Source organism: Lissotriton vulgaris, chromosome 9 (genome assembly GCF_964263255.1).
Source record: "Lissotriton vulgaris chromosome 9, aLisVul1.2, whole genome shotgun sequence".
Classification (NCBI taxonomy): Eukaryota; Metazoa; Chordata; class Amphibia; order Caudata; family Salamandridae; genus Lissotriton; species Lissotriton vulgaris.
The window spans coordinates 582,829,428-582,849,542 of record NC_141697.1 but is presented as its reverse complement, the minus strand read 5'-3'; the positions used below and the strand labels follow the sequence as shown (position 1 = coordinate 582,849,542).

Below are 20,115 nucleotides of genomic sequence, written 5' to 3'. Positions count from 1 at the left end.
CACATAAGCTATACCACCATGACTTCCTCTTTTTCAGTCAGTGTAGTGCATTCAGATCTGTTGCAGCTTAAGCTGTTTTTTCTGCAGCTTCACATTTTCAAAAACTATTTTAAGGTAGACAACCCTATTTTTATCTCTAAAAGAGTACTTCTAGGTTTGTTTAAGGTTCAGCTAAACAAAACGTTGAATCCTTCCCAGATTAAGTAGCAGGTGGGACTGTGTTAAATTGAGATGTGCAGTTACATGTAAGTACCTTTTTTGTATCCACACATTTTGAAACATTTAAGTTATTCATTGTACAAATACCTGCAATGATCGTTTAATTTGAGGATTTTGCATGCTGTGTAGAATAAACACAGTCCTACACCTAAAACCAGAGATACCAAAGCCCAGGAAAATACCCACTGTTACTAGAGGACGTGAAACTAAATTAGATCACAGTCCTGACAACAGTACTTGACTGAGTCCTTCTTTTTTCGAAGTGCCCATCAGTGCACCTAATGTACTTGAAAAGGTCCAGTATTATACTTTATCTTCACGCTGCTAATAAGACCTCAATTGAAAGAACAGTTTCTCGTCTTTACGAATATGGCCACTTGGCCTCCGTTTCCCTGTTTCGTCATCAACTATAAAAAATCAAACTCCTAGCCGGCTATCCAAAGTGTGTCACGTATGAAGCCAAAATGCTGACTATCATTTGCAGTCCGCCTAAGGCCAGGAATAGTACAGAGTCCAGGTGTAATTTGTTGCTTGGTAAGCCATTCAGGGAATATTTGCTACGTTGATCACCCTACGGCCCAAGGTATGCTGTGCGAACTCCAAAAGCGACTTCTCTTGGTTATTTGGGTTGTGGCTCTAAACTGGTGCAGCTGATCACCTCCCGCTCGCCCAACCATATACAGAAGCCGCTTTGTTTATCCTTTATAGCGCTCAGGACTTCCGGTCGCACTGTCTATCTGATAACCCCCTGTCCACCTTGACAACCCAGGGTGAAGCCGGACTAGGTGAAGCTCTGGCCTATGCTGCGGCAAATCTCAAACACTTATCTACCTTAGCCGACTAGGCTGGAGAGTACAGCTTGAATAACCGATACCTGGAGTGGTTACCCATTGTCTGGCACCTGTATTGTTTTCTTTCGGGACGGCTAGAGAAGTGCAATGGCCGACGTAAGAACTACTAAAGCCTCCACACAGGCCAAGCTGGACAAATACGCCTGGACTAAGGGAGTGGGCCCAAGGGACAAAGAAGCGGAAGACCCACCGGAAAAGCAGCAGGAAGGTGATGGGTCTTCGGAACTCACTCTCCAAGACATACTGACAGCCATCACATGCGTAACATGAACTCCAGCTTCAGAAAAGTTGAATCTTCCACTGGCTCCTTGATTAAGGATACCTCCTCCTTGCAAAAGAAGGTGAACAAGTTGCAAACCCGAAGCCACAGAATGGAAGACCTCCTTGATGAATACGAAGAGCGTTCACGGCGCAATAACGTGAGATTTCTTGGGGTTCGGGAATGCGCCGAGGGGCAGGCAACAGACCTGTTTGTTGAGGACTAGGTCAAAAAGCATCTGTAACCCTCTAGACTGTTCACATTTTTCACGATCGAGGTGGCACACAGAGTACCCGGGGGGAGACCCAAGCCCGGATCCCCCCCACGACCTATAGTGGCAAGAGTCTTCAACTATAGGGACAGAGACATTACTCTACAAGCGGCTCGAATGGCACCACCTATAGAACTTGAGAACAGCGGGGTGACCTTCTTTCCTGCCTTTACAATCTGGGTCTAGCGACAACGTCGTAGCTTCCTTGAAATCAAGAGAGCCTTGCGGGAAAAAGACATCAAATATGCCATCTTCCCTGCCATACTGTGAGTGAAAGCAGAGGGGAAGACGTGGTTCTTCACTACTCCTGATGAGGCGTGGGACTGGCTCGATGGATGGCGCATTGCGCAGAAGAAGAACCACCTGAAATCACAAGACAGTCAGGAGCAAGCAGCAGAACATGAGACCCGCACCAGGTGACAGTCCGGCGACTGACAGCGACAAAAAATGACTCATCTGTATCTTTTATGGGAAATATCCATTGCCCACTATAACTTTGTTAGAAACACTGCAGGTCTTGGCCTCCATGGGGGCTGTGGACTTCTTGCAAGAGAAGGAGCTGTCGACTATTTCTTACCACACATTGGTTATTGTGTATATGTTAGCGAATTGGGGACTCCGTCACTTAATTTCACATTATAGCATCTCAGGACATTTGTGGTAGAACGGGTGCGGGGTTGGCATGCGACCTACTAGTTTTGGGGTGGGCGATAGGCACTCTGCAATGTTGAGATGGCGGGAGGTTTTGATACCGCCATGCATGGAGGCAGGAAGGGGGGAACAGTGGTGGACAGGTGGGTGGGGGTTTTTCTACATATTGAGCATATACGATGCAATCATGTACGATCGCAATGGGGCGCAGTTTGCCCCGCATGATGACAAAATGGGGGGAGGGGATTCTTTTTCTAGGTTTACTCACAGTTTTGACTGGTCGAAGTGAAAGATTATCTTAATGCCGAGCACTACCTTTACTTATAGCCATTGGGTTTCCGTTAGGGACAATAGTCTGTACGAGGGCGGATAGTCGAGAAAGCCTTGCATCTGCTGTGACTCCCTTGAAAGAATGGACTGACATACTGCATAGCCATGGGTCTACCGTTACCAATTGAATTTGAATTATTATCCTGGATTGTCAATGGTTTGGGAGACAAGTTGAAAAGGGTCATCATGCTTCAATATATCAAAAGACATCTACTGCATGTAATCTTGCTTCAAGAAACACACTTACTGTGGAATGCATGCCAGGCTTTGACGCGTTGGGGGTTTAAATTAGTGGCGCACTCTGTGTTTTGATCTGGGTCCCGGGGGGGTGGGGATACTGACCCAGAAAAGTTTTCAGATGATGGCGACCGTATATGGACTGACCATCCGAGAAGGTTTGTGGCCCTCTCAGGGTGCTGGGAGGGATGTACGTTAAATCTAGTCTCTGTGTACGTCCCACCTGGCCTCCAGGCCCCGGCTTTCTGGGACTTAGGCAACCTCTTACTTTCCATGCCAGAGGGGCGCCTTATGATAGGGGGAGATTTCAACTCTATTTTCTCCGATAGGCTAGATCGCTGGCCCTCAAGAGACCTTCCACCGGCTCGCATACAAATCCATAACTTTATGACAGCTATGGGCCTTATGGACATCTGGAGGGCTCTCCATCCCACAGAGCAACAATTTCAAGTTCTACTCTGAGGCCAATCCGAAGTATGTCTAGAATAGATTTTATAATAACTCCGGTGAGCTAACTGGGAAATGTCAGAGAGGTGAACCACGTCGCAAGGGGTATATCGGACCACTCGCCTATTTGGACCAGGGTGGAGTTGGGAGAGCCACAGAGAGGCAGGACAGCCCCCATTAACCCCTGGTATCTCAAGATCCCTAAGATCCACAACACGATTGTACATGACACAGAACACTACTTTCTTGAAAATGAATGTTCGGTTGACTCAGCCCAGACGCTTTCATAAGAGGGATGGCTCTTTCCGAGAAGGCCGGCACTAAGAGGGAGAAACAGAAGGACCTAGTGCGCTTGGTACCTGACATTTTGGAACTGGAAGGGAAACTCCAGGATGCTCATCCTGTAGTGATACGACACACTTTGCAACTTAAAACTAAAGAATACCTAGCTTTGGCTACTGATGCCGCTAAGGCGCAACATAGGGCGACACTCAGTAAAATCTACGAAGTGGGCGATAAGGCCGGGAAGCTGCTCGCTTGGCTCGACCGTAGAGAACAGGCCAGCAGAGTTGTGGTAGAACTTGTGACTAAGTCTAGCCATATGATCTCGGACCCGCAAGAAATTGCGGATGCGTTTGGAGACCACTACCACGGGGTGTACACATCACAGACGGCACATACAGAAATGGACGCTCTTTTCCTACTACAGGACATCCATCCCCTTCCCGACTCTCTCCAATGATGAATGATTAGACTTAGACAAAGACTTAGAATGTGTGGAGGTAGAAAAAGTTATACAGGACCTGCCGGTGGGCAAGGCATTGGGCCCAAATGGTTTGCCTGTTGAATTATATAAGATCGCCTCAATGAAAATTGCACCACACCTGACTAATATGTTCCATGAAAGCCGCAAAGCAGGATTGCTCCCAGCGGACCAATGGCCAGCCAATATAGTGGTTATTCATAAGAGTGGGAAACCCAAACACTTATGTTCCTCCTATAGGCCAATTTCCCTCCTCAATGCTGAAGCCAAGATCCTGGCTAAAATACTCGCTACCCGTCTGTTACATGTCATTACTAAGCTTGTCCACCCCGACCACTCTGGCTTTATGCCAGCCTGAAATACTTCACTTAACCTCCGGAGACTGCACGGCCTGCTGGATCTGGTTTCTACGATACTGGAGGCCGCTGAGGTGGTGTCGCTTGACGCAGCCATGGCGTTCAACACGATCGATTTGCTGTAGATGTTCGCGGTACTGAGAAAACTGGGTTTTGGCCCTGGCTTCTTGCGATGGATACTACTCCTATATGTCAAGCCTCTGGCTCAAATAGTGGTCAACAACCGAATTTCCCCCAAATTCACCCTCGGAAGGGGACCAGGCAGGGTTGCTCCTGCTCCCCATTGCTCTTTGCCCCTGTGCTAGAGCCCTTGGCAATGTGGATTCGGAAGGACCCGGTTATTAGAGGGCTTCGATGGGCTGAAGAGTGGAAGGTCTGTATATTGCTATATGCCGATGATATCTTACTATACTTGGCATCGCCGGCCGCCTCCCTAAACAGACTGTTACATATTTTCATTGTCTTTGGTGAGTTTTCTGGATACATGATTAATTGGTCAAAGTCTGTCCTCTTCGTTTTCAGTGGTAAATCTCCTGCCTTACCCAAGGGCTTCACCATTGTTGGAGCTGCTTCAGGATTTAGATACCTGGGGATCCAGGTGTCTAAGGACCCATCTCTTTTCCATGAATGCAACTTCCTCCCCACGCTGCAATGACTCAGGCGTGATGTCTTGCACCGAAAGTCCCTTCCATTGTCCTTGCTAGGGTGTGCAGCCCTCTTTAAAATTATGTCCCTACCTCAGTGTTTATATGCCCTGTAGAACATGCGATACCTAGTGAAAACAGACTACTTTAAATCTATCGACAGTGCCCTGAGAGAGCTCCTTTGGGATGGGAAACCACCATGGATATCGATCCAAAATCTTACAAGAGGCTGGTATGATGGGGGATAGCCCTCCCGGATATAAAAAGATATTACAAGGCGGCGCAACTTGCCGCTGTAAATCAATGTATGTACAGGCTGCAGGGAGATCCGGCATTTAATATGGATCGCTGGCTACTTCCTGTGGTTCGTTTTTTGGGTGCGCTTTATGCAACCTCTTCTAAATTGAAATTGTCGGAACCCACTGGACACGCTGTCCAACTGTGGCGACCTGCCACAACAAGTTTGGGCTGGAAGGACAAACTCATGTTGGGTACCCCACTTTGGGATACTGCCCTCTTGAGTACCTTACGATTCACTAAAGGCTTTAACCGTTGGGACCTAATCGGTATCTCCGCAGTCCGGGACCTATGGAGGACGGGAGGGGTTCTTTCCTTTACCCAATTGCAGGATGAATACGAGCTCGCCAGCATGGAACGATTCAGTTATTTGCAGATTAGAAATGCACTGCTGGCGGCAATACCAAAGGGGAGATGCCACCCGAGTCGTCCCTGCTAAAGGACAGGATACTAGATTGTAATCTCCCTGAAAAGGCAATCTCGCTGATATATAAAAAACGTATTAACAATATGCCTGATCCCCTGCTCTGACTCAGAACTAAATGGGACAATGACGTGGCGGGGCTGGATGATGAGGAATGACTAGAGGCTGGCGGATTATGTGAAAGTTAACTAACTTCCACTAACTGTGCGCTGAAGTTTGACTTGAAACTTTAAGTGTTTCTTCTCCTGTTTGAACAATTTATTGACAAAAGTTCATGACTCCATTTTTTCAATCAGTTTTGGTTTTTATTAATTATGCAGTTTTCTTAATTCATTATAGAGAGTTTGTCATTCAATATCTTTGAGTGATCAATATGTATCCATTATAGTTCTGCCCAATGCATTTCGGGTCAGATCATGTGACCCTTCGTCGGGAATGACTAGAGGCTCTCACCTCACCCAAGGAAACTGTGATTTCCTCCAGACTCGGGCTAGGACAGCTTAAAATACTTCATAGAATATACCTCTCTGGGCCAATGTTAGTGAAGATGAGTTACAGGACCAACGCTGACTGCACGAAGGGATGTGGGCAGGGAGGGACCTTCGTGCACCTGCTCTGGGAATGTCAGGCTATCCAGGAATACTGGGCGGGAGCGGCGAACAGCATGGAGGAAGTAATGGGTGTTAAAATCGACTGTAATATAAAACTGTGCCTTTTAAATATTTGTGGTCCCACAGACTTAAGCACCAAGGAGAGAACATGGGTGACATTGAGAATGATGATTGCCGAAAGGAATATTGCCAGGTAGTGGTGGGCGGAGGACTAACTGTCATTGAGACTGTGGGAAAGCGATATGGACCTTGTATGTTCACTGAGAAGACAGTGTACGGATCTAGAGGCTGCCCCAACAAACGAACACAAATATGGAGCAAATGGAATTGGTATAGAGGTGAGATCTGCGAACCACAGTTGCCAAGGCAAAGGCACGAATCAGAGTAGACTGGTCCCTGTTTTACTAACTGTGTAAAGTCTGTAACTTGATGTCGGCTTTTCTAACTGGGAGAGCCCTATCTACGGTTGTTGCATTGGCATTGATGAAGTAACATTGTTTAAATGTGCACTACCTTGTCTTAATAAAAAGAATTATAAAATTAAAAACTATTAAAAATCATCCTTCACTCTCACGAGAATCTTCAGTTCTTATGAACCGTGATATACACTCAGATTGCATGTCTTTGTGTCCGTGGATTTTAAATATTCTGACAACTCCAGTCTTCAGTGTTTTTGCCAGAACTGGCAGTTAATAGTGGAAGCCTCAAAGTAGTGAAGGGCGGTTTGAAAAAAACAATTTGGTGAGGCTGCGACCTTTGTCCTCAAGGTTAACACACCCCATAACTGCTTCCAGCCTCCAACGACGTGCTGCAAACACACGTAATGCAGTGGTTTCCAACTCGACTTCCCAGTCACGGTGTCACCTCGCCTCTTCACCAGGTGGCCGTGCGAGGGGGCTGATATGGTGTGATTCAAGGTGGCACCATGAGTTGGCAGGTCTGTGTTCCTCATTGTAAGGAAAACGTGTAGTCTTTGATCAGAAATGACCTGATGAAGCTGCACATCAAAATGAAGAGCAAATGGACAAACCATTCTATACTTGTTGTTGTTTCCTCAAAAACATACTGATATGGAAGGACTCCTTTGAGAAAGTGGCTCTATATATACTGGACTAGAAGGAAGTACAGTGTGTATAGAGTCCACCAACCCCAGAGGTATAACAGAGGCTAAAGTCAGAACTGACCTTACTCTCCAAAGTGGTAGCTTGGTCGAGCAGTAAGGCAGTACCAGAGGACAGTGTAAAGCATTTGTTGTACACACTCAATCAGCAAAGGGTTTCACACACTCAAGGACTGAACTCCAGGCCAATTGTTTTTACATCCACAGATATAGTTGTTTTATTTTTAGAACCAACAGTTATAAAAATATACTTTTCTCGTTATGAGTACTCTCATGTAATTACTTTGCAAAGGAGCAATAAAGTTTGTGCACACAGTGAATACAGTATTGGTAGTAAGCAACAAAATCCTAAAACACACTATAGCATTGAGCTCAATGGGTTTTCTACATTTAAGTACAGTTGATTACTATGCAGATTACTTTGGTAGTTCCAGGACTAGATCATAGAGTCATCCTGAGGTGTAAGCTGAAACCAGATTAGCAAAAACGTTCTAGTTACTGTAGTGAATTTTCATGAAGTTCACACTTAAAAACTTTTCAATGAAAATCTGAAAATGTTATTCAATGGGAGGAAATTCAGAATGCAAGTAAAGTACTATCGCGTTACTTTTGTAATTCAGCACTGGTCTCCTAGGGCCAGCACTGGGGTCTTAACTTAGAACAGGTTGGTAATTGCGTTTCAGTATTTCGTAGGATTTTTAAAGAATATCTCAAGTTTTCAAAAGTAGACACCTAGAAGAAATTTCATAGAAAAGCAGACAATGGGTTCCTATGGAGAAAATACAGATTACTAGTAAACCCGGTTTGGATTACTTTTGCGGTTCAGTACTAGGCGGAAATGTACAGTACTGGCTTCTCCCCTGATCACAGGTGAGTACTTCGGAATTTGGACTTTGGCTGATTTTGTAGGAATATTTTCAGTGTTCAAAACTTGATACTTAGAAAATTTTCGAGTCAAAATTGGTCAATGTTATCCAATGGCAGGTAAGTGAGTTACCTGTTTCCAGGTGAGTACTTAGTTGGTGAAGGTAAGGTTCTGGGCATAGACTCAGGGGTCCCCCAGGGTCAGGTAAGTACAGTTAGTTCAATCCCAGCGGCACAGGGGCAGCCGGGTGCAGAGGTAGGTAGGCCCAATGATATCCAATGAGGGGAAGGGGGCCTTCGGTTGGTGGTTGCTGGCTAGCAGGCCACGCGGCTGTGGGAGCTGGGCTCCTGGTCACTTGCTCAGGGCAAGGGGGAAAGTAGGATAGGACAAAGGTGGCACAGCCAGCGGCACTCAGGCAGCTGGGTGCAGGGTGTTCTTGAGCCGTCGGGCGCTCAATGTTATCCAACGGGAAAGGTCAAAAGGAAACAAAGGCTGCAGGCTTGGGGACGGAGACTCTCCAGGGGCGACCAGCAATTCGAGAGGTAAGTTGGGATCTTGGAGCACAGGTAGGTACCCCAAAGGGAGGCACAGGGGGCTGTAGGGCGCCGGGTACAGGGGTGTCTTTGGGTGTCGGAAAAGCTTACCCTCGGCTAGTCGCGGTTGGGGTGGCCCCTAGTTCTGAGGCTGCAGGCGTCAGCTGGCTCGTCGAGGAGGGTCTTTGGGCACTGGACTTCGGGTCCCAGTCGCCGGGGGGATGTCCTCGTGGTCTTGATTCGGTTGGGCCCGGCCCGGGCTCAGCTGGTGTAGAGTGGGCTGGTCCGGAGCTTCCTGGTTGGCACCAGGTGGGTTGTTGCAGCAGAGCCTGTGCTGTGGGGAGTCCCAATCTTCAAAAGGATCAAGGCAGGCAGGTCCTCCGGGTGTCTCAAGGCTGCTGTCCGCAGGGGTCGCCGGGATTAAGCAGGAGCAGGTTCCAGGATCGACAGGCTGGTAGGGCTGGGGCCAAGTCAGTTGTTGTCGTCCTGTTAGCAGCTGCACTGCGGGTCTTCTTCTTCTTGATATTCTTTCTTCTTTTTGTATCGGGATCTGAGGAAGGAAGGTTCAGGGAGTCCCTGTATTTAGGGGCGTTACAGGTAGGGCAAGGACAGGGACCAATGGGTCCCTGTCCTGGGGTGACTACACCCCCTAGTCTGCTCCTCTCCTGTGGGAGGGGGGCAGGAGCCTAGCTGGGATTGGGCAGGGCTCCCCATCTACAAGATGGCCGGAGCCCGGGGTCGTGCCTTACCTCGTCTCCCCCACCTGAGGGGTGGGGTTGGCACAGGCTGGCACACCCCCCTTCCTGACGTAGTTTTTCCCGCCAGTCTTCCCGCCAGAGTGGGGGTTAGAACTAGTGGGGGCCAGTTGCTGGGTACAGCAAATGGTCTGGAGAAGCTCACAGAGGCGGCATGCCTTTGAATCTTCCCCCTGCCCATGCTGGGGGAGGAGACCTAGCACCTCGCCCAGGATGTGCATTGTTGCAGGCCCAGGAGAGCGGGGGGCTCTCCACCCAAGGGTCCAGCAACATGTCTGCTGTGTGGTAGCCTCTGCAGCCACTCAGCCCAGACGTGGATTGTAGATTAGGATTTCAGAGGGCATCTCTAAGATGCCCTCTGGTGCATTTTACATTAAATCCCACACTGGCATCAGTGCGGGTTTAATGTGCTGAGAAGTTTGGTACCAAACTTGTCAGTCTTCAGTGTAGCCATGATGGTGCTGTGGAGTTCGTAATGACAACCTCCCAGCACCATATACTCTTAATGGCATCACTGCACTTACATTGCCCAGGAATGGCCCTGGGTGCTGTAGGGGCACGGGGCTCATGCACCTGTGCCCACACCTCTTGCATAGGGCACCCAGCTAGAGGGGTGACTGAAGTATGCTAGGGCAGTGGGTTCTGTGGGCATGCCATGTCGACTCTTGGTTCAGGTCTGTACTTAGGCACTCAGCCTGCAAAGGCAGTGTGCGGGTGCCAGAGTATAGGGCCCCTGAGGGTGGCACAATAAGTGCTGCAGCTCTCAGGGGTCTTCTCTGGTCACCATGCCCTGGGTACCTAGGGTACCCTTTACTAGGGGCTGACAGGTGGCCAGAGATGCCAATTGGGTTTTTAGTTTCAACACAGTTTTAGGGAAGGAACACAGGCCCTGGGTACCTGGTTGGCAGGAACCCAGGGCACACTCAGTCAAAGCACATCAGCAGTTCAGAAACAAGTGGGGGCATACCAAGGCAAGAAAGATGGCACTTTCTCACAACTCCCTCAAGAAGAGATCATACATCTACACACGAGGAAGAACATAGTGTAAGTGCCCTCCATTTAATTTCATGGATCTGGCCTTGTGCTGTTGATAATGCAAATCTTTTTATCACTTCCCCCGAGTCCTCAAACAGAGACACTCCGAAACTCAATGGTAGGAGTTAGTGCTGCATTATCTGTCAGACAACCAGATAAGCCCAACAGCATTCCTCCTATAATCAATATGGTTCAGTTCTTATTGAATATACAAAGAACCAGCTTAAATAAAATATTTAATGTAAGACATTGCTCACCACCCACAGTGATTTGCGATCTTCAAACTACCTTAAAAAAATATAAGGGCTTCTTTGGAGTCATGACAAATCTGAATTTTATGCATTTATTTGAGAGGTTTTATGTTTTTTTCTGTATATTGTCTACAAGTTGATTGAATGACATGTTTGCATTAAAGTTTGATGAGCCATTAAATGTTTTCCACATGGACAACAAAGTTTATTTTCGAAATTCATGTACATCAGCTAACTTCTTTTCTGGTTTTCTTTTCAAACTAAACAGCTCTTGCCAACCATTTATACTTCATCCTTGTATGCAAGTAAGATTTCAGTTTCTGCATAGAGTTTAGAAACAGACTTTTCTATCTGTGGTTCTGCTCTCAAATGTATGGCCTTCTCGAAACCGGATGACTAGTGGCTTTCAAGTTCTGCAGCTCAAAGACCTGCCTCTCCCACATAGTTAATCATATTGCTTACTCCAAACAAAAGCAACACGCTTGCACACTATATTTCTCCCGTGATTGTACAAGCTGTACTGTCTGGACCTTGACTTCAAACAAAGTGATCAACATTCTGAATTGTGGCATCTTTAATTCCGACCAACTAACCGCATGTGTCTGTAGAATTTACCACCACTTCATTCATTCTTATTCAATGGGATTCTGGTAACAGTTGTGTAGAACTTCTTTCTCATCTGTTACCATTCCCAAAGATACGTGACTAGCTCATTTCATGGACTGAGGCTCGTTTCATTAATTCATTAATGTAATTGACTGGGGGTTTAATCTGTATTCAACTTAAATTGAAGTTGTTTCTTTGCACCTTCTTCCCAGTCCTCGGGCAACAAGATCCTCATTCCTAGTCATTGTGGCCACTAAGTATTTTTTTCAACCATAAAGATTTGAATGCTGGTGAACAAGCTGTGGGCAGACTCCAAAACTCAAAGCTGCACCCTACACAGGGAAGGAAGGTGAGAGGGGCATGTGATAGAAACCAAATTAGGATATGGGCAGGAGGTGAGGAATGAAGAGACCTTAAGCATGAAAATTAAGCCTATAGGAAGGAGGAGCAACCAGAAAAGGGATTGGAGATGACTGAGCGAAATGAGGGATTGTTAAAGTGAGAACGAAAGGCTGGGACTTTGGAAGAAAGATAATCCATTAAAAGTTCGGCTAGAAGGAGAGAGGGAGAAGTGGAAGCGGGAAATTTAGAATAGAAAGTGTGAATCACAAGGAAAGAGAGATGAAAAGATGGGAGCAAAATATTAAAAGGGGAAGAGTTAAAGATGAGAAAATAAGGGACACAATGCATTAAAACCAAAATGCCCCAAATCACACACGTGTCCTCTAGTTTTAAAGAGCGAAATTAGGCCACTGCTGCAAAACTGGTGACCATTACAAAAGGAAACTAAAAGACTGAGAGAAAGGCTGAAATCAGGAGAAAGAAAATGCAGGGTAAAAAGGAGGAGAGAGGGCATTGTGAAGAGGGATAGGTTAGAGAAACGGGCTGACTGAGAACTGTCACAGGGGATAAGTGAAGACGGAACTCACTGGTTGTTGTCAAGGGCTCCCCGACCTCCTGCAACCAACCCTACTTTTCCAAGGGGGCTGTATCTCCCAACATTAGAAGCTTCAGGAGGCGCGACTGCAGAGTGGGTCTGCAAAGGGGGCGGGGCCAGCAAAGAGCTGGAAAGCGCACCCTGCTCTTCCCCAGTGCAGGACTCACCGGTGGCTGTCAAGGGCTCCCTAAACTCCTAGGACCCTACTTTCCACAGGGAACTCTAATCCACAACATTAGAAGCACCAGGAGACACAGCTGCAGAGCGGGCCTGTTGCTGGTGTACTGCTGGGTCAATCTTCTGGCAGACCAAGGTACTGGACGAACTGTGGTCTGACCGAAAGAGTTCACGAAGGGCGCAAAGCTTCCTAAAGGGCAGTAGACAAACTGAGGGCCCCACTGGAATAGTTCCTGGCACGCGGAGAGTGTGTTAGAGACTAACGAACATAGTAGTTGCATCGGTACACCTCGCCCTCCCACAACTGTCACCGCCCAAATGATACACAGACAAGTAAGTTGGGAATAAGAAGTTGCAGGTTTATTTGTGATACAAATAACAGAGCGGGTTAACTGACAGGCGACCCCCCTGAGCCCCGCCACCCCTCGTGGCAGGGCGCCTGAAGTTGAGCCAATGATGCGGACACAGTGGCCCTGGCCAGGTGTCGATCCTGGGAGGCACCAGCCTCCCACCGGTGGACCTATCGTCCACCTGCCCCACCCTCCGGACAAGGGAGAGTCAACTCACACCTTGCCCATCCAGGCGGGGCGTTATTAGCAAACTCCCGGTTGTTCAGGCTTACAACCGCCCTAAGGACTAACGGGGTGCCGTTGAACCAAGTCCCCAAGAAGGGCCCCTCGGCTTATATATGACTCATCGCTGTGCATTTGCACGTGGGCTTCAGGTCCTGTTCCTGCGCCTGTCCTGCCTGGGGGATCGCCCTGTAACACCTCCTGCAACCTGAAAGAAACAAACAATATTAATAAACCCCCCTCACCACTTCCCCCCTTTCAGCGGGTGAGCGGTAGGGAGGGGAGCTGAAATTGCGGGCCTCGCGTCCGGGTCGTGGGGTGAGGGAAAGGGCCTAGGAGGGGCTAACGGGCCTAAGGCTGGCGAGGGACAGCCTTGCGACCACAATGGTGGAGGGGCAGCAGCAAAGAGGCCGCCGTGAAGGAGGAGCTCACCTAATAACCTCCCAAGGAAGGGGAGGGGGCCTGAACTAGCGTGACCCCGCCCCCTCCCACCCAAGGGCTGGCCTCGGTTTCCTGCGCCCTACTACGGGGTTTGCCCTCCCATGGGGTCCCTTGCAGGGACATCGGGCATCCTTCATAGTAGTTGCATCGGTACACCTCGCCCTCCCACAACTGTCACCGCCCAAATGATACACAGACAAGTAAGCTGGGAATAAGAAGTTGCAGGTTTATTTGTGATACAAATAACAGAGCGGGTTAACTGACAGGCGACCCACCTGAGCCCCGCCACCCCTCGTGGCAGGGCGCCTGAAGTTGAGCCAATGATGCGGACACAGTGGCCCTGGCCAGGTGTCGATCCTGGGAGGCACCAGCCTCCCACCGGTGGACCTATCGTCCACCTGCCCCACCCTCCGGACAAGGGAGAGTCAACTCACACCTTGCCCATCCAGGCGGGGCGTTATTAGCAAACTCCCGGTTGTTCAGGCTTACAACCGCCCTAAGGACTAACGGGGTGCCGTTGAACCAAGTCCCCAAGAAGGGCCCCTCGGCTTATATATGACTCATCGCTGTGCATTTGCACGTGGGCTTCAGGTCCTGTTCCTGCGCCTGTCCTGCCTGGGGTTGCCTTACCACCTTTTCCACAGCCTTGGGCGTGGCACCCGCTGCGCCCAGGGCCCCCACTACCTAGCCTTAGTCCTACTCTATCTACACCCCGCTTTTTCTAGCGCTTCACCCAGGTCTAATAGGAAGATCGCCATGCCCACTTTGGATAGGTGCACCCCATCAGATTCCCGACACCCAATGGATTTGGCGTGCAGCAAGCCATGCCTAATGAAACCTACCCCTCTTTTTTCGCTGAATTTCCGCATTGCTGCGTTGACTCGCCTGTGAGTGACTTCCAATGCCCCTTGTGATACTGCCCCATGCCAAATAGGTCTGGGGGGGTATTTCTGGCCAGTGTATGCTGCACTGTCCTAATTCGCCGCTCAGGGTGCTCAAGTCCTTCCTCATCCCTCTGTGCTAGGAGCCCTCATAAATTAGATATGAAAGACATCCACTAGTTCCCCTGGGTTGCAGGTATTCTTTGAATCGCGGCTCAACCGCCTACATAATGGATCAATGCAAACCGTTTTATTTCCTTAAACTGGCCATATTCAGGGCTTGCTTCTAAAGCAGCTATCTATTCCGAACCTATCCCGAAGCTCTCATAATGATGAGCCCTTAAGGTGTGCCCATCTGCTTCCAAGCGGAGGTCCTTAGCCAATCACCCGGGAGCTCCGGAGAGGATGGGCTTCCAACCTCCTATAGCTTTTCACCGGTTTAATGGTTACCTGAGCATTTAGAAAGAGCTCATGTCAGATCATTCAAAAGGTCCGGATGGGCACAATTTGAACATTAGAAATTAGGAAGTGGCATGTACACTCAGCGTGTGGGCTCGAATAAAATTGGATACTAATAAACAATTAATTGCCTAGCAGGCACAATTAGCTGTGCGGTTGTTTCGGGGCGAGATGATGCCCCACTACAGAGACGTTTATTATACCAGTGCCAATTTGGCATGGCACTTGACACAATCTGCACGCGCTTTTTAGATAAAGTAGACAAGTTTGACGGTTAGAAACACGAGGTGTGCGTCCTGCTCCCACAGTGACACGCCTGGCTGTGAAACCCATAAATGACTTCGCTGTGAAACCCATAATTGACTTTGAGCTGAAGGTAATTCACCCCCACCTAATATACAGCACTGCATTTCCCCAAAATGGTACCTTTTTTTTATTGTACAGAAGCTATCTGGGGATGCTGGTGTGGCTCGATGTGGGCTGGGGGATATGCTTTTTATTCTATTATGGAAGTGTATGTGGCGGAGGCAACGTGCTGATCTATTTGCTCTGTAATTCTTGGCCACACAGATGCAGAACCACTTAATTTGCACAGATGGGCAAGTGGGTGAGGGGGATTGTGTCACTGCGGGGAATGACTTGATTGGGTCTACTTGACGCAGGTATTTTGGAGGGGACCTCTTAGCCTCTGTGACTGTTGACTAGGAGGGGCTGTGTCATGTGAGCAGCTTAATCTGGAAAATGAAGAAAGCTCTTGCCGTAAAGGCGTCCTCGCCGCCCTCCACATTGCACATTACGACTATTTAAGGGTTCCTGTCACGTGCAGTGTCAGTGGTGTCCAAAGACATCACATTAAAGGAAAGAAGGCTATCGCTAACTAGGGGTAGCCTCCCCTCCCTCTTCAACTGGCCATGCCTCACCCCAGGCGGGTGGAGGGAACGAGTGTCATGAGTGACTGGGGGGAGGTGAGGGGGGGACCATTGGGCAGTAACCAAGCACAACCCTATCCTGAAGGAATTATCCTGGGAGGTGTTAACATAGTCTTTGAGACGGAAGACTATTAAATGAATTGATTAACTTTTATAAATCTTGAATGGACCTTCTATAAAATATTTGTGACATTGTAGACTTTGCTAACTAGCATACTTACCCATATACGTGTTCCCGGGGCTTTGTTTTTCTCAAAGTGTGCGGGTTTGTGTGCCCACACACACACATAGGGGTTATAGGGTGCCTCCCCTATCCTGGTTACACAGTGTTACACACATAAGATGGGAAACATTCTTTACAACGCAACTTTTACAACGAAGTACCTTTACGACGCAACCATTACAACGCAACTTTTTCAACGTCTTGCGCTGGGGGGCGCTCTAGGATAGGGAATAGTTTCCAACACCTTCCCTACTATCCACGGGGACTGGAGTTGGAATAGTAAATTAAACTATTCACTATCCAGCGCCCCCCAACGCAAGTTGCGACGACTTGCGTTGTAAAACTTGCTTCGTAAAGGCATGCGTTGTAATAGCATGCGTTGTAACGTCATACATCCACATAAGATACATACAAAGCGCAAACAGAGCAAGGTGCCACACTTCCTGACACATCACAATCCCTACCTCTTAGACAATCCTAATGAACATGTTTTATTTGTTGTGGTCATTTGTTTACGTACAGTCCTGGTGTCTATGCTCTCAAGACCGGATTGTGATTGTGTCAATGTATCCAGTGTCACTTTTTTAATCTGTTTTTATTGTATTCAGGGTTTTTATTTTGTACTTTATATATATATATATGTTTTAACTGCATGTTTTATGGATATTTATTGTGATCCTGTGTGGTTGCTGTGTACAACTGAATAAAGATGTTATGATGATGACAAGTGAAGATGGAGGTAGAAAAAGAAGTGTCAAGAGGGAATGAGCTAGAGCAGGAATGGACAAATGAGAAGGCAAGAGACAGAAGAGTGGCTGGAAAGTGGGAGAGGGATTGAGGAAAAGATAGTGGCATGCTTCATCTCTTGCCTTTCTGCCCCCAGGTGCCAAGATTAAGCCTTCTGCAGAAGTGAAGTATCCGAAGGATAAACACCTGATCGAGAAGATATCGTTGTTCAGAGGTGACATCACTAAGATGGAAGTGGATGCGATTGTGAACGCCGGTGAGTACCACATCTGGGGCATCCTTAGTTGATTGTTAGCGAAAAGCAGAATAAAGGAATCCCATTTTGATGAGTCAGATGAGATCTGACAATTCCAGCATGATGTAAGCTGCGATTGCTATTGTCTAGTTTGATTTATTCAAGACATCAACAATTATATTTTTCCCAAACATGCTTTATAGGTGTATGTGTATATTTTGTATTAGTCATTCCCACTAGGTCATCCTAAGTCTTCCTTGTGACACCACCGTCTGTATGGCCTTCGCAATCTTTCCTCCTCCACTTTTTTGTGTCCTACTCCATCTTCTTATGATCCCTTTCCTGCCTCCATTCTCTCTGTTTTGTTTAGGGCACTCATTTTACCTGCCTATAATATATTAGTCTTTTTCAGCTCTGCCTACATTTTCTGTTCTTCCTTATGTTTTTTTCTCTCGTAGGGCTCCACTTCCGCTTCTGTAGCTATTGTAAAGGGCCGTGGCCAGGGTCATATGTGTCTGGAAGTACAATATACCAGACACACACATTAATAGTCTAGGCATGGCCTTGAGTAGTTCACCACCCGTTTATTAATCCCCATCGGCCGCATCTAGCCTCAAGGGTGTGTGCTTGTACAGCATATCAGTGGAGACCGGGTGGCCCTCTAGGTTACTTCTCTGCCATGACTCTTCTTCTGGGACTCTCCATTTAGCATGTGGTTGCCCCACACATAGTCCTTGAGGAGCCTGCTAGGTTCAGCCTTAAGCAGTACAGTGTTGCCTTCCAAATACTCACTGTTGCAAAGCAAAGCAAAGCAAAGCACGCAGGCATGCTTTGAGGTCCTCTCCTTGATCTATCCCTGTCCGTAGGGTATTTTGCAGAGTTCTCATGTTTTTTGTTCTGTACCCCAAGGCTTTGGAGATAGTTCTCAAAATACAGGTCTGCTGTCAGTCCTGATCAAATCTGGGCATTCCAAACAGTGACAACGAATTCTAGAGCACAGGGTGCACTGCCTTAAATGTTGTGGATTGGTTTGCCTCCTCCACTGGATAATTGGAGTGGCCACCAATAATGACAATAGGGAACCTCTCTCTGGGGAAACTCCCAAATTCCATGCTGAAGCGGGTCAACTCGCGCCGAGGTCTATACTCTGTAGAGACTGGGGCCTGTGTTACCCCCCTCCTGTGATTTGGCCTGGAACACAATTGCTGACTATCTCATCCACTCACTCGTCCATCCTGGGGAACAAGACTTTTCTCCTTAACCTTGCCTTGGTCCTGGCCTTGCCTTGGTGTCCTTATTGTGCCATGTCAATCACTGTGGACCATTGTTTCTTAGAACTACAATGTGGGAGCCTCTCAGCCGGAGCCCATCCATGGTGTAGCTAAGCTCGTGGAGAATATGCCAGAGCTGAGTGAGGGCGGCTTTGTCCTCTGCATTTCATCTTCTTACTCTATCCTGAAAGCGGCTCTACTTTCGGTTGCGAAGGGCTTCCACTACTCTTTGGAGACAGGGGCCTGCACTAACCACCATCTGGACATCTTTGGACTTCATCAGCCCAGGGCAGGCCCCTTGCATGACCTTTCTGGCGAGGTCTTCCGATCATTCATCTTCTTCCTTTATGCCCTCTCCCCCTATCTGTGGGTGTCGTGGCAGTACGGTCGTAGGGTTGTGTGCCCCGGGTCTTTTCGCCACCAGGAAGTTGCACATCTGCAGCTGGGATGCCCATCGCTCAATTCTGGATGGCAGGTTCCTGGGACGTGCTGGGTAAGAGAGGGACTAGCGGCTTGTGTTCCTTGGTGACCCGGAGGTGACGACTGCATAGGTAAAGATGAAATTGGTGGCATCTCCACCAGATGGCCAGGCCTTTCCTGTCGATCTGGGCGTGTCTGGACCCCGTCCCTTGAGTGCTCTGATAGCATATACAGTCAGGACTTGCGTCTTGTGGCTTGCTTCCTGCATCAGTAATGCTCCCAGCCCAACATGGCTCTCAGTGTTGTGGGGAGGGTCATAGTACTTTTCAGTAAAAAAGGGAAACCGGCTGCACACCTTTTTCATCCAAATGTGTTATCGATTACTTCAAGGAATGCTTGCGTCGCTGGAATACGTGCCTTGCCCAATTTTCACGGTAATTTCTGATCAACCTGAAATGTGCAGCAACATGTAGCCCCACGTCCAGCCGCACTGCTGTAATACGCTTTATTTTCCGCGTTAGTTCATTACGTTTTTTAACAGGTGATATATGTTTTTCATTATCATTTTCAATCTTCAACTTCAAGTATTTCTTAACATTTCATCCACTCGCACGCAGACGTCCTTATGCCATTTCCCAAGCTTCTAATGTTACTGTAGTGCCGAGGCCTCATACTGAAACATGACTAGTGCATTGTACATTCTAGGCAGTGTTTATTAAAAACCCGATGCATTTCAGGCCAAAAGCCCTTCTTCAGGGGTAACTGCTGTGATGTTTAAAACCCGGATCTCCTTCTATTTCTTACATCTTCAAAAACCATTTGTGGTTTTTGAAGATGTAAGAAATAGAAGGAGATCCGGGTTTTAAACATCACGGCAGTTACCCCTGAAGAAGGGCTTTTGGCCTGAAATGCATCGGGTTTTTAATAAACACTGCCTGGAATGTACAATGCACTAGTCATGTTTCAGTATGAGGCCTCGGCACTACAGTAACATTAGAAGCTTGGGAAATGGCATAAGGACGTCTGCGTGCGAGTGGATGAAATGTTAAGAAATACTTGAAGTTGAAGATTGAAAATGATAATGAAAAACATATATCACCTGTTAAAAAACGTAATGAACTAACGCGGAAAATAAAGCGTATTACAGCAGTGCGGCTGGACGTGGGGCTACATGTTGCCCCACATTTCAGGTTGAGGGTCATAGTACGCCATTGTGGCATCACTCATGAGGGCTCTTTTGATGTGATGGAAGGCTTCCTTGGCCCAGTCAGTCCGCTTTCATTTAATATCTATTTTTG

The 20,115-nt window shown here is 47.8% G+C and overlaps 1 protein-coding gene across 1 annotated transcript in view; it reads left to right on the top strand.

Moving 5' to 3' along the window:
* Positions 1 to 18,106, top strand: part of MACROD1 (mono-ADP ribosylhydrolase 1) — a 229,402-nt gene extending 211,296 nt beyond the window's left edge. The window contains exons 3-4 of the mRNA XM_086939484.1: positions 17,028 to 17,147; positions 18,036 to 18,106. Of these exons, the coding sequence (XP_086795610.1) occupies positions 17,028 to 17,147; positions 18,036 to 18,106 (191 nt within the window). The remainder of the gene's footprint in view (positions 1 to 17,027; positions 17,148 to 18,035) is intronic.
* The last annotated feature ends 2,009 nt before the right edge of the window (positions 18,107 to 20,115 follow it).